Raw genomic sequence first — 15,620 nt, 5'->3', positions numbered from 1 at the left:
AATTAAAAACTGTGTAAGTAAGAACAATCTACGAATACTAGCAGGAGTTGTATCGCGGTACTGTCACCTCAACAAACACCTGTAGACGCTAGACCTAGCAGATAATGCGGCGTGCCGATTTTGTTACACAGAGGACGAAACCTTTACCCACATTCTCTCAAAGTGTGAGACATCAAGGATCCTCAGAGCACTACACGTAGGGGCGCTTGAAATAGAAGACGAAGATCTCAGGAAATTAAAGCCATCCCCCATTTTAGACTTTTTAAATAGAGTGTGATTTATGGATCAGCTGTAAACACATTAATGTATCGAAAATTATCGTTTTTAGTAATTACTTAGCTCGTGTAATTCCAAATAAAATACTTAAAATGACATTTGACATAAATATGTGTGTTGATTGCTGTATATTTACATGATTTAACATTAAACCTTAACCATATTTTCAGTCTCCTATAATAGAGATATAAGTATTCGAGAGGTGGCAATATGTATTAAAAAGATTACTCTTTGATGTTTGGTTACTACAATCCCACAAAAAAATTTCAAAACTGAATAGCAAAGATAACATTCCAATTGAATATACGAAAACATCAAATTTCTTCCATTTCTAAGTGCTTAGACCTTTTTATATGTTTTCCTTACCAAATCGTGTGATTTCAGGTCTGTTCTAAATGTAAATTAGTTGTAAAAATAAGTAAAAAATTGACAATTCGACTTATTTCGGTTTCTATTAAAATATGACATGGTGAAGAGATTATTTTCATACATCAATGGATTCAGGTATTGAATTCAAACGTGCTTAGTTTATAATTCGTTATCAGTAAAATGTTCAGGTTCTAATCATTTTCCACTTAACTGATGCTCTGTTATACTGGAATCTTGAACTTTTGTATCCACCCACGAAAAATCAGAATTTGTGCCATTTCAATCGTTCAAAAGTTTCGTGAAACTTTGATTTTATTGATTCATTGGCGCATATTATTTTCCGCCCCATTTATATGACATTAATCTTCTCTATTTTATAATTTCCCTCTACTTTCTAATTCAAACTGTATATTCCAATTTTCTCAATAATAAGAAATACTCTAATTTCATTTTTTGAACAATTAAAACCCTCTATATATAATCACTATTGAAAATATAACGATTTTTAATAGGAATTTCGAAGGTGTATACTCTCGTTATATAAGTTTGAATTTGAACAACATATTGAAACAAACTCTGCTGAAGTTATGCGCAAAGTTAGAAGTACACGTCTGCATCGTGTATATTTATGTCACCTTTCGGAAACGGAAGTGAAACAAGCAATGTAAGATGACATAGAAGTCGTAGTGCATATGCTTTAAACTTTCTAAAAGTGATTCAGTTTCCCCTGTTTCTCTCCATTATTTGTTTTATGATAGAAATAGCAATATTCTTTGTTTTAAAAGTAAAAATTGTGTAACCAGTTTTTCAATTATATATTTAAGAGTTTAAGATTTTACAACAAAAATTAAAGCACCGGAAAATATTTTAAAATCGTTACCACCTTTAAGAATTAGGACTAATCACTGATTATTTCATTCATACTTTTCAATCACCTAATTTTTATTACAAATCGAGAATGGAACGTTATAGTACGCCCATATAATTAAGGTATTTGAACATACAGTTCAGTCAATTCTTGCACGATTTAATGTAACTTTCAAAGCCGTTATCAGTCCATGTTTAATGTTCAGTAGTCATGAAAAATTGAAACTCCTCATTTAAACTCAATTTCTCGCAGTTTGTAATTCTTAGCCCAGTCATTAGAACCAGAATTTTTAATACAGAATATTCCGTTTTGTTCTTATAAAGTAATTCTCCAAATTAAATTTGTGCTATTTCGGCATTTGTCAAAAAATAAAACGTCAAATTTGTGGAAATTATGATGACATCAATCTTTTTCTTAAATAGGAAACTAGCTTTTTCTCACAGGTTGTGATGAAAATGGAAAAGGCGTTTGCAGAATTGACCTACGAGCCATATGTAACTGACTTAAGCAAACGAGTGTGAAATCGAATTTTCAATGCTTTTCGAAAAGCATAGAAAAACGCAATTTTATTTTTCAATTAAAGATTTCAACATCAAGTAGTGCTTTTAGACGGTTGTTGATCATTTCATCTTCCTCAGTTGATGATGTAGTTTCCCAAAATAGTGGTGGGTGACTTAGGTAAGGTACATAAGAAGATCCTACAGATTCTACAATATTTTAAGAGATTTCTATCTTCTTAGTGATTGAATCTTTACATAACCTTCGGCAATTACGTTGGATTGCCATTCACCCTGGCATTTCAGAGCCAGAAGATCTCCAGTTTTGTTGAAGACAATTGAACCAATCTACCAAATTATTACTAAGCTTTTCGTATTTTCTCTATCTTCGATCTATAGTTGTCATTCCTATAGGTCGTAGATTGATATATATTTCATAAATCATATAAAAATTATTAATCATTACGAATTATCGAGGTATTTTAGTTTTAGAAGAATCAATATCGACGATGAATGATATCATCAAGTTTAACATTGTAAAGTTCACGTTTCTGCATAGATCCAGAAATTCCAAAAATAAGCGCGGTCTATTTCGATAACCAAGTTATCGTCTTCAGAGACTGAAGATAAATTGCGTAATTTTTTTGTGAAGCAATATCTGTTTTAGTTGTGTGAGGGTTGTCTTTTAATGGCAGGAATACATTTAACTTTGAATTATCCCTAAATCTGGTCTTCAAGATTTTGAAGCATATTCACGCTTCCCGTTTCATCCAATTTTGTTTAACATTTCTTCTCATTGTTCTTCTAGCAATTGGAGATGTTTTTGGATTTTTTTTAAAGTGAACGTTGTACGTTTTATGAATTTTGTGCATTACTTGTGTTCACCGGCTAATAAAACAGTGAAATATATTTCTAAGTACACGGTGTTGCTTTCCTTATCACAAAATTATTCTGTATGATAATATGAAACGACTGTATATGAATTTCAATACAAAACAACCATTTAGGTCTTTCACCTGAACGCCTGAGTCTTTTCTAATGCTTGGCCAAGGCTGGGATACCCAAGTTGGGCCAAGCCTGGTTATCCCAGCCTTGGCCATTTATTGGCAACCTAGGCTTGGGCCAAGGTTGATTGATCCAGCCTTCGCCATACCAATGATTACCCAAGCTTGGGCCAAGCCTGGATATTCTAGCCTTGGCCATTCGTTGATAACCCAGACTTGGATCAAGGTTGGGCCAATCCTGGTTAACCCATCCTTGACCATTCATTGGGGACCCAATCTTCGGTTGTTCGGTTACATACGGCGTGGTTCGAGTATTTTCGCCCGTCGGTAGCCATACTTTTTTTAATTATGGGTCTGATCAATCCGATATTTAGTTAATTCAGTGTGTGTGTTCAAAGATAGAGATGCATTGGATAGAGAAAAAAAAACTCAATTGTGAATGCGTAAAGCTTAAATTATTTAAGTGTGAACATCAGCTCTGTGAGTGAGGTTAACGATAGTGGTACAGTGCAATCTACAAGTGTTTCATATTTTTATTAAACTAATTAACTGATATATTTATATTGTTAATTACAGTAAGAGAAGATTGAATATTAAAATTTATGTTTGCTTATTTTTAAAATCAAAAAAATCATATAAAAAATAAATAAAGAAATGAAATAAAGATGAGGAAGAAAAAGTAATGTAATGAATAAGTCTTGTTATTTAATTTTGCCAGTCCTGGCAGCTAAGCTTGGCCCAGTCCTGGCAGTTAAGGTTGGCCCAGCGCTGGCATTAGAGCATGGTCCAGTCTTGGTTCTTGGCCCAGAGTTCTACATGGTTGGGCCAAGCCTGGGCCCTTGGAACTTTACTCTATGGGATGTTCGTATTGTTCAATTAGTTTTAGAACATCCCGTGAACAGTTTTTGTAGTTGTAATTGATGTTTATATAGCTATGTGAGAAAAAATTAACAAATATCTTCGTTTGTTCTCTAGAAACAATATAAATATAAGTGACACTACATCATAATTATAATTTTCTGGAATATAATTTCTGAAAATACGACATTTTTTATTGAAATAGCCTGCTAAGATATTTCAAAAACGTTTCACGGTCATCATTGATTTCCAAATGTTTTCTTAGATGTATTGAATTTTTGAACTACAGATAGTTCGAGATATTCATATATTATGAACTTTGTATATAATCCATCTTAATATAAAAAAATCATTATTCACAAAGTCCGTCTAATATGCACGAGTGTGCTTAACAACTTTGGTAAGCCTCTAAAAACACGCCAGTTTCTTATGTCGGATATTAGGAGAATGACTCTCCTAAAAATGAAATTAAAGTCTGAGAGAGTTGGCCGTTAAATCATGTATTTTTGCTCTTTTAATGCAAAAGCCTTTAAGGCTATCTATCTTTCACGAAATTAGCCGGAAAGATAAAAACACAAAAAAGCAATGTAGAAAACAGAATGAGGAATTTGGTTTCTACAGTGGATGGATCGGGAGTCACGGACTCATTTTTTGTGATTATAATGGAGTGGAGTTGATTAGTGGTTTTTCTAGACTATTTTGAACGTTTTTTTTTCCAGCAATACAAAACATCTTGATATATTACATGTAAACAAATACACTCAAATGGAATGGAGTAGTGAACAAAGAAGAAAACAAAATAAAAAAATATTTACAATAATTCGTACTTTAGATGGCAATGTACGCACACAAAAAATAATTGAAACAGTGAATATACTATGACAAATAGTCATAGTAACTTTTATTGATTAAAATAACACTGGTCAACACGATATTGAGTCGCTTCTAAAGTATCGAACTAGAATATGCATTAAGTATTGAAATAGGTTCATATTGCCAGCGTGTTGAGTTATTTGAGGTTATCTATATAATATAAGGAGAAATGTCATTCAAAATTTAGAATAAAATAGTTAGTGCTCATCCTTATAAAAGGGGACATCTAAAAACGCATGACCTACACAGCAATTATTTATTCTTTAAATTATTACTTTATAAGATTTAAGAAACATGTCAAACCAATTTGGTCGAAGAAAAGACAAGTCAACAATAGATGAAAAACTAACAATGGGAAAGTATTGATATAAAGATGACAGATCTATAAAATCTCATTCCTACATTATAAGCAAACATTTGACAAAATACATCAAGGTTTTCAAATACGTGAATTGTCTTAATCTTAAGCTGTATACTTTACACATTTTTTGATTTCAAGACATCTTTCAATATTTCATGACAATTCAGAATTTTATTGTCTCATCAGTTTATTATTTTTGTTCAAACATGGACAGTGATTATGAGCATCTTCTAATTTCCGGTTATTACCATTTTTCACGTTCTTTATCGCTCCTGGGCTAATTACGATACATGATTTGCCAATGGCAAGTGTTTTAAATGTCGATAATTAATAAAATTCATCTGTGTTTTTGTTAATCATCATTATAATTTTCTTAGTACAAATATTACTATTACTATAATTTGTTTGTGCTTATTACACGGGTAATTCTTTTTCAGTCTCTATCGCTCTGGTTTTTGAAGGCTTGCCAGGGTTGAAGATCTTCCAATCGTCACTCGCTTCAAAGTAAAGCTCTTTCTACTCTTCCAATCCTAGAATTTAGGTTCATGTTTTCATAAATGCTTGACCATCGCCAATAATAATAGTTTCCTCCTCTATTTAACAGATCAGCAGTCCTGTCTGTATTATATCTGTTATGAATTCCGCGCGCTCTTCGATTAGGTTTACCAGAGTTTTTGCTTTACCTCTACTTCACTGTACTATTTTCGTCACTAAGTCTAACAGGTTTGTTGAACAATTATATCATAATCTCTGATCACCTCATGTTGATTCCATAATTATGAGTAAAATAATAATTTTATGAGAAAAAATATCTCTGGATTTTTGTTAAAATGAAAATGGGTGAGTATAAGTTAATGCATTTAAAATTACAGAAATTATGGGTGAAACTATGATTTAAACTATATATCGTGAAATTTTCTACCACAATGCAGACATATGAGAGAGTGCAATGAAGTTTATTGCTTCACAAAAGTCGATTATCTGCGCGATAAAGATATGAATCTATAAAAAAGCGTGAATATTAATGGATTTTGGGAAAATTTGGAAAACACGCCACGTGTCGGTTGGACTAGTCCAAAAAAAGGTTGTTTTAATGTCAGTGTATAGCTACAGTTCTCATATCTTAGTATCGTGCTCAAAAAGTTATTGTTGGAAATAAAAATAAAAGAAATATCTGAACGACTTTGCTAAGCTTGAGAAACAGACGATGACAACGGGTTCTAAATAAATATCAATAAACATTATCAGTTTTGGAATTCATAATATGAATAAAAACATTGTTAGTAACATTACTTCAAGGAACTAGAGGCAGCTGTTATATTTGAGTCATCTATTGATAGATTTTAAAAATTATTCCAATCTTATTTTCAGCATTCTTTTCTAATCCTCTGTCTCTCAATTCATGTGTTCCAATTAAAATGTTTTATTATTCATAGAAATTCCATTGAATCATTCTGTTGGTTTCATCCAATGTATGAAAAGTTCAATGACTGCACTATAATTTGTAATTGGAAAAAAGAATAATATCCAAGATTACCCCAAAGGATCAATAATCTATTTTTTGTAAGATATATAATCATACGGATGGAATATTATGATTATCATTATTGCCAGCACTATCAGAAATTGGAACATTTGAACCTAATGATTCTCTTTGTTGTTAAATGGATTATGAATTGAATAGGAAATGGTAATAACTTCCAACACGATAAAATTATGAATAGATGTCTTTCACTTGTTTATTTCTTAGGTCTAATTATATAATTCCAATTAAGTCGTAACCACTTTTACTCATTTAGTATTCGCTAACGTTTCTCCTATCACATTGTTTCACATTCTAATTTTCTTTCGACATATTTATCTTCACTGTTTTGGAGCATACAATCCTGTCATTTTTTTATATACGACAGACTATATTTTCTATTTGTATTCTTGATTCTATTCACCTTCTTTTCTTTCTCTTCCTCTATCTCTCTCGTCTCGTAGCTTTATATCATATTCAAGAAATCTATTCTGATTTATTACCCTTCAAAGGACTGGAGAAATAATTTTGATCCATACTCCTCTAGTATTTTTTCGTACATATACACTACCGGTTAAAACCCCTTAATCCACTTATTGAATTTAAAAATAATATACTCAAATAAATTTCTGTTTCATATTGTCAAACGAAGTTCGAAAATATGTCTTACAAACCAAAATGTCCGTTGTTTGTTTACTTTATACGAGCGCATTGTTATATTTTGTCATGAATAATAATAATTTTTAAAAGATAAATACAATTCTTCATATGTGAGAGCAAAAACTCCTTCAGTTAAATCTGTTCTACCTACTCATTTCTCTTTCATAAATTGTGGTCTGTGCTGTAATTTCTTTCCTTCTTTCATTTTTTCCCGCAGTTCTTCCAACTGTGAATTTGAAGTTTGACCACTAAGAAGTCAATCGGTGCACCACCATAAACATACCAATTTCAGCTCCAACAATATCAGTTGAGGGCTGCCACTCCATAAATTTGTTCATTTGCTTTTTTGGGTATGCAGTTGATGCATATATTATCAGTTTTCTAATACATTTATTATTTGCTAGAACGGTTTCTATTGTTCTCAGCAATAAATATTAATTTGAAGAACCGTGTCCAAGGATAGTTTGTTTAGATTCTATTAACATAATTAATAAGGTGTTTCCAATTTTTTCACCTTTTCTTTCATTCATTTTTTTTTCATTCGATAAAACGCTGGTGGCGTCAAATTTAATATTAATTGTTCACCCCATCTAAATACTAGTTATTCCTATACTTTGACTGAGGCCGAATACCACTTCCGAAGAAGAGATACAGAGCTAGAAGTGTAAGCTACAGATTTCCCAGAAATTATCATTCCTTCTAATTTAGATTTTTGATGAATTTTAGGATATCCACCTCTCCAATTTAGGTGAGTCTTCTTCAGTTCTGTCCAGTATGCTACCCGATGTCAGGTCCAGGAGTCCTTTAGTACCCTGCATTAAGAGAGTATATGATTAGGTCTCCAGTCCTCTTTTTCAACTTGCTTGAATTCATTCAGGCAGAAATATCCTTTTGAAGCTTATGTTGGATTTGTTACAATAAATTTCCCATGGGTATTGCATTTTTTGTATCTCCTCTGGTAGTAGTTGCTATCTATACCCATTTCACTGAACGTTTCTGGTCTCCATAAGAGTGTTTAGGACCTTTTTGCTGGTTTATCATTTAATTTCTTTTATGTTTCCTGGTTCCCTAGAATAGCGTTTTATTTAATACCTGTCTAATTTAATAAGTATGTCCAATTTTGGATCTGATTACAGAAAAGCTTAGCGCCTTTTTTTATATCGAACTAGGATTTGCTCATACATGCTCTAATTTCCGTTTTGAATGGGATTAAAGGTTTTTAGAAGCATCGGGATGCTTCATTATAAGTCTATACAAATTCTCACTCCATCGTATCCCATATTCCGAAATTTGGGTTCTCTGTCTACCGAAGAAGAATATTTTTCCTCAGAATTTCCTCTCCACTCAGTATACGTATAATCTTTTATCTTTAAATATTCGCAATACCGCAATGGCAGCGTACATATACTTCATAATGCGCAGGCTACAAACCCAATTTTTTTCTGTGAAGTTTCTACAAAACATTGAATCCATTCCTTTGTTATTTCCTTTTTGAGCTTCGAAACTAAATATTCTAAATGACGCTTGATACAATTATTGATTCTGGTTAATATACAAATCGTTTACAGTTACAGTTACATTTTATATAAGGCTAGGTTGTAGTGAATGATGTTGAATATTGATTACTTAGCTTATTAATGACATTGAATTTTACAGGTTAGGTCGATATAAATAAAACTGAACTTCATATGTTAGTTGTAGGTCAGTTGGTAGTTAATAGGGTTGAGTTTTTATAGAATTTGTTTTCTCAAAATCTAGAAGATATGCCTAAATTACACTAAGGTTATTTAAATCAGTTTTCTTATCAGTGCATTGATCATTTTGGGCAATTTATGTTGTTTCTAAAAATAGTTGTTTTCCATATTTTTTGTTAATTGTCAAAACTTTGGCGAATTTATAATTCATGTTATGTTCTACTCGGTTGACATGTGTAGCTTTTGAACACTTTACAAGTATTCAAAAGATCGGAATTTAAATTGAAGAAAGTCTACTTCAGTGTTTATTTCCATATTCCTAATAAGAAAACGATCATAATCCAGTTGACAAAGACTTTGTTTCAATGAGTAATTTATTATAATATAAAATGCACAGTGATAATCAACTCAGAAAACTGATCCAGGTTTTTTCAAATGGAGATGCAAAGGTAAAAATACACAATACATATTTACCCATTAGAAAGCCAAATAAAGAACATTGAAAAATCATCTTTGATGAAAAAATTATATTAAGAAGCGATCAAATTTTGTTTAAGAATTCCAAGATGCGGACTACGCAAATCGATTGAATTATTGAATGATATACTGTGGCAATTCAATAGCTTTGAGAACATACTGTTCAGTTGTTGATTCTTGGCAAAGAAAAAGACCAGACGAAAGAAGTATGAGCGACTCTACCGTACCGTTTAATAGCAATTGTGTGTGTATCGCTTTGTTGTCTTAATGAAGATTAACGGGTTTCAGGTCTTAAAGTCAAGAACTTGGTTATAATAAGACACAAGTCCATTTTTCACATATTGGAGCATCAAAAACAGCTTCTATCGACTTTTGATAATAAGGTTATTCCATTAACTAGCCTCCCATAAACCCTGATCCTACTTGAACCTACTTGACTATTTTGTATGCGATAGTTTGAAACTAGTACTATGTAAATATTCGGATGCAATTGAAACAAAACATCAACTCAGCAATTATAGCAATTTCAAGAGATTCGGGTCAATCTACTATCTAGATTAGAAGAATTTCTAAAAATCAACATTTGTATAATACTTTCTATTTTATTGAAGTAACAAGTTGTGCAAGTTATTGAAAAATTTCTGATCTTTTTTGAGATTCTTGAATTTTATGCAGCATGGATTTAGATATTTTATTGTTGAGCTCAAGTAGTAGTTTTATTCTAAGAAAGCTATATCTCCAACGATGTGAAGGTATAGAACATTTGGTAGTAAATCCAAAAATTTTGGCAAGGCATGCGTTATCCATAGTTTATAGGCGATTCCTGACATGCACAAGATTCGAATTTGTGGAGCAGTCCTACAACGTCTTCTATAAGCTCATTAAGCGACGCTTATAACATCCTGAGCTCTAGTCGGGATCGCAGAACATTGTAGAAGTGACTGGAATCGCGTTTTCATTACAAAGTTGTCCAGACAACTATGATGATGTGAAGTGAGTACCACTTTATATGGTGGAATAGTAGTTATGGTATGGGGAGGATTCACACTCCAAGGGCGCAAAGATTCAGTTGTTATAAATATTAATAATTTGATTAGCAAATCGTTGATATTCTGGAAGACTACGATGTACTAGTTAACTCTATTTGCGGGTCAAACTTTTTTCTTATCCAAGTCAATACACTCCGTGTGAGTTGTACAAAATTATCTAGATCAGTACTATGGAAAAGCCAGCATGAATCCCACATCAACCTAATAAATTAGAGGACGTCGTTGTCATCCGAAAAATTTGTGGAAAGGCATATTTTGGAAAACATTAATCAAATTGTATTTTATGAAGAATTTGAAAATTCGAGTTTCGTCGTTTACCAAAGATTAGTTTCAAAAATTTGTTTACACTTTATTTATTAGTGTATTTTTTTGTAAAGTGTTTTGTCCGTTCGTCTGTATGTATCTCGTCACAGGAAGCATGTAGCGAGCTTGAGTTTTTTGTATTTAATTCCTGTATAATTGTATATGAGAAATATGAAGAAATTTTGAGCATTATATGGAAAAAATTTAGAAAATTAACCAAAATGTGAGTCCTAATGATCTCAAATTTATAAATTAAGGTCCATGGCGATGGCGACGACTCCTTCACTTGTTTTTTTCTAAACTTTTAATTTTACTAAGAACATATAATATTGATAGTTTCCAACATATTATTTGTTTATTATTATAGAATGGGTAAATAAACAATTTATTAGCTGTACAAAGCTATAAAACTACGTTTAAGGAAATATGGAATTGTGAAGGTCCACGAAAATAATTGACTTTGACTTTAAGAACGTCATTATGACACTTCAGCAAGTGAATATTCTCTCTATTTCTACATCTAATGTCCCCTCAATCTGTTGAAAACAAGACGTGATCCTTTTCTTTTTCCCATTATTGACTCTGGCTTCAGCTCCGTACATACTTCTAAGACTCCGAAGTGGTTTTTTCATCTATATATTGTAAATATGTTATAATGGATTCTAAATTTAATCACGTTCTGTTTGAATAATATTTTCAGTTCTCAAAGAAAAACACACACAAAAAATCCATTTCTCTAGCATCACTTGAAACCCAACCATAATTTAAGCGAAATAATATTATTTTCGTTAAATTTGATCAGTTTATTTTGCATTCTGTTATGAATGAATTAAATTGTATTATCAAACCAAACGTAATGAAAGTTTAGTCTGATTTATGTTGAATTCAAAAGGATATAATTTAGAATTGAATAGCTGAAATGGAATATTTAAAACATGAGGCGGATTTATATGAGCTAATAAATGAACAAAGGTATTCTCTGGACCGAATAACCCAGCAATTCAGTTATGTTGTAATAAACATTTTCAAGTACATGGAATGAACAAAGAATAATGAAGAAAGGAACAAGTGGTCTGGGAGTCCTTAGGACATCTGATTATCCTCTGTTATAATTGATTCAAACTTCAATATGTAATATGCCAAGTAATTAATTACAATGATAACCAAAAAAATTCATAGGTACTTGCTTCAATAATAAAAAGGATAAAAATTAATTTTGATAAAACACAGCGAATCTTCATTTTAATAATAATAAAAACAACTGAAACAGCAGGTTATGTGCCTAGGACTTATCACTATACAGGGTGCTTAAAAAAATGAGATTCCGTCTCTAGGATACATAGAGAAGTAAAAAATATTTGAGGTTTGCTGAGTAAAAAATTTTTGTAACGCCATACGCATTTTTCACGATTTTGCCGCAACTACATGCAACATCAAATTGAAATTTTATACGAATATGTTTTGTCTAACACGCATAGAGGGCGCTAGTTATACTGTTCGTACCTAGTAGTGGTGAACATAACTTTTTTAATATTAAATCTATCAATCAAAATTTCGAATGAGCTTAAACATTATTTGATCTTACATCAAAAAGTTACTCTTGCTAAAACTCGATACTGTATACCGTTTTTGGAATATTTTGATTTATAAATGGAGTAATTACCGATGCTGGTATGAGGTTATGATAAATGTATTGATTGAACAAAAAAACACAAAATGAAAATCGATAAAAAGGCTAATAACATCAAATAAAATTCAATTGAGAAAGGTATTCAAAATGTCTCACGTTTTCACGAATACATTGGTCTAACCTGTTTTTCTGCAGAATTCATTGATCTTCTAGCTGGGAGTCACCTATGAGGTCATTGAAGTGACGTTGAATTCTATCTTTTAATTCTTGAGGTGAATTTACCTCTGTAGCATAAACTTTTTCTTTACGATACGAACAAACTGTAATCTAAGGAATTAAAATCTCATGACCGACGAGGCCAATGAATCGGACCTCACGCACCTGTACCAATCCATTTATTTGGAGAATTGTTACTTAACTCAAATAAAAGTATTTCGCGTTCTCAGCACAGTTCGCGAAATTTAATTTCGCGGCCGCGAATCCAAAGATCACTTCCAAATTTGACATTACTAAAATACTACAAAGACAACGATTATTTTTTATTGAATACCAACAAATACATAAGTACTTATATTATTCAGGATGAATATTAACATTAATTGTACAGTTTTTATTATTACTTATTAACTCCAGATGAGGAAGCAACTACATGAAGTGCGTTTGTTTATTGCCTACATTCAAGCCAGATGGAAATTTGCTTCTTATTTTTGATAGAGTCTTCTATATATCCTTTCGCCACTGTCGTGGACTTCCATCAACCTATCAGCTCCAGTAATGGCAAGCAGCGAGGCAGAACTTCTCCTAAAACAATGACCGGTGTATGTTTAAGGATTTGGTAATCTGAGTTACTTGGCAATCATACTAGGCATTTTCCCAATGGTATACACTCTAACCACTTGTGCGGTGCACTTTCCGCAATATGTTTTGGTCGAAGAGCTGCATATTCAAAAAATTTTTATGAAATCAATATTGGGGAGAGTACGATTTCCGTGGCGCAGCGATTTAAGCGGATTTGGCTTAATTAGATCAAAATAAATCGAATATAGAGATTTAAATTTTTTGATATTTTGCTTCGTTTTCGAGATATTCATAGTTAAAGTTATAATCAAACGTTAGTTCAAAATTCGCTTGATTGAACAGATGGCGTTCAATACTTCAATAAACAATACTTTAATAAACAAAAGATTTTTTATTAAATTTTCATATTATTTACCCCGATACTCCAAAACTATATTGAAAACAGATTTTTATAACAAAATGAGCCATTTTTGATAACTTTCATCACTCTGTGATAAATATAATTTAACATTTAACAAGAAAATGTTTAATGATAGTTTGAAGATTTAATTAGTAATTTAATGTAAAAATATTCTCTTTCGAGCAAAAAGTACGTTCTGAATGCTTTCAAAAGTTATTTATTTTCGTTTGTTTCATAATTGAAAAGCCATACTACTATAGTATTTCACAATTATCCTGAAAAAGTTCTCTAGCCATTATTTATCCTATTTTTAACGACAAAATCAACAGAATAAGAAAATTGACTGTAAAAAATCGTTCCAAATTTACCCTCTCCGAATTTATCTGCCCCCAAACTCCCCTTTCTCACCCGTTCCTCGGGGCCTGTGGCTTTTGGGCAGACCAGGGTCCGGTGTTCGTTGGGGCGATTGAGCGAAGCCTAACATAAGAAAAAAAATAATGATAAAATAAAACTAAAATAATCCTCACGCGAAAAAAATTTTTTAGACAATTTTTTACACTCAAAGTGCACCTCGAGAAGGTTAGGTTACGTTAGGTTGATATAGAAAAATATTGAATAAAAATAAATTGTTCCAAATTCAAGTATGGATATCTTGAAAACGAAGCGAGATATGAAAGAATTTTATTCTCTATTTTCGACTTATTCTGGGTCGATTTACAAAATTCCAGGCACCACGGAATTTTGTACTCGTTCCTCAATATTAGTAGCAGTGAAAAGACGCTTCTTATCCGTCTTGGTATCAGGAATGGTTACTATTAATACAACATTCTCTTCCTGAATATCTCCATTGACCATTTTTACTCACTCATCTCGTCGCAAGGCATCAGATATTCCCATTGTCAAAACTAACTACAAAAATCACTACAATGAATAAAAAAATTAATCACCTTTAACAATAAGTATTTTTCATTAGCTTTTTTCAGGAATGTATCAAATTGCTCACGCCTTGAAACATCAGATTTTTTTGCTCGATCACATACTGTTTTTCTTTTTAGAAATGGTACTAATTTTGGAAACTGCTTGATGTCGATGTTGTCTCGGATGTTCAGCTTGTACTTCAGCATGGATTAAATGCTCCATAAAGTTGAAATTATTACAACTTTTGATTTCTGCATCAAGTAAGCCAATAAAATGTTTTCAGACATCGTCTTACTATTCTATTCGTCACACCAATCTTTAAACTCGCCGTAACATTTTTCGTACTGCCGTTTAGATTTTTCGGGCTAAAAACGGAAAGCGCCGAATTTACAACGCTTTTGAGTTCAGGAGGAGCGGAAGGTACTGAAATATCGCTATTATTATCAGACGTTTTTCAAAAACTGTAAAAATATTTTGTATGTATTGGAACATTCCATAGCAAACGGTGACATTGTTAAATAAATTGAGCTGCTGTTGATTTTAGACCAACGACCTAAAAATTATATTGCCTCGGCGATAACTGTTCTTTTGGGTACGTTAAGAAGGTATTTCGCGGCATAAGGATATAAACAATTATTGAAGCCATGAGTGAAAATTTCCGGCTATAGAATTTTTTAGTCGAAATAACTGGATTTGGCTCTTCTTGAGAGATCCATATAGTCCATTAATTCATCGTGTCTTATAGACGCCCTCTAAAGCACCGCGCTTGAATTTTTTCAGCATCTCTTCACACCAACCGACACGAGCATCTTTTGTGCAATTGTCAAATTATGTGGTATCCAACGCGAATAAATATTTTGAAATATCATTTTAAGCACGGTATCGATGTATTCTGATACAACATCGATATTGAACGACCCTCAAGAAATTCCTCCTGTAGCGGGTCAACGACTGAAATCGGAAAACCAGCAGAACACGCTTACTCCAGATGATGCTTCATTAACAAAAGTCGAAACAAGTTAATTGGTATACTGCTAGTGGTTCAATCCACGTCGAAAATCAT

The 15,620-nt window shown here is 32.1% G+C and overlaps 1 protein-coding gene across 4 annotated transcripts in view; it reads right to left on the bottom strand.

Moving 5' to 3' along the window:
- The window catches only part of LOC130894010 (connectin-like), a 395,417-nt gene that overhangs the window by 36,323 nt on the left and 343,474 nt on the right, over nt 1–15,620 (bottom strand). The window contains exons 5-6 of one of the 4 annotated variants that reach the window (XM_057800515.1): nt 14,048–14,116; nt 12,966–13,242 (exon numbers count right to left, since the gene is read on the bottom strand). The exons of the other annotated variants lie outside the window; for them this stretch is intronic. Coding sequence (XP_057656498.1) covers nt 13,196–13,242; nt 14,048–14,116 — 116 coding nt within the window. The 3' untranslated portion in view covers nt 12,966–13,195. Of the gene's footprint in view, nt 1–12,965; nt 13,243–14,047; nt 14,117–15,620 lie in introns of those variants that run through there. 4 annotated transcript variants of the gene reach the window in all.

Source organism: Diorhabda carinulata, chromosome 5 (genome assembly GCF_026250575.1).
Source record: "Diorhabda carinulata isolate Delta chromosome 5, icDioCari1.1, whole genome shotgun sequence".
NCBI lineage: Eukaryota > Metazoa > Arthropoda > Insecta > Coleoptera > Chrysomelidae > Diorhabda > Diorhabda carinulata.
The sequence above is the reverse complement of the archived record's forward strand: the minus strand, read 5'-3'. Positions and strand labels throughout refer to the sequence as shown.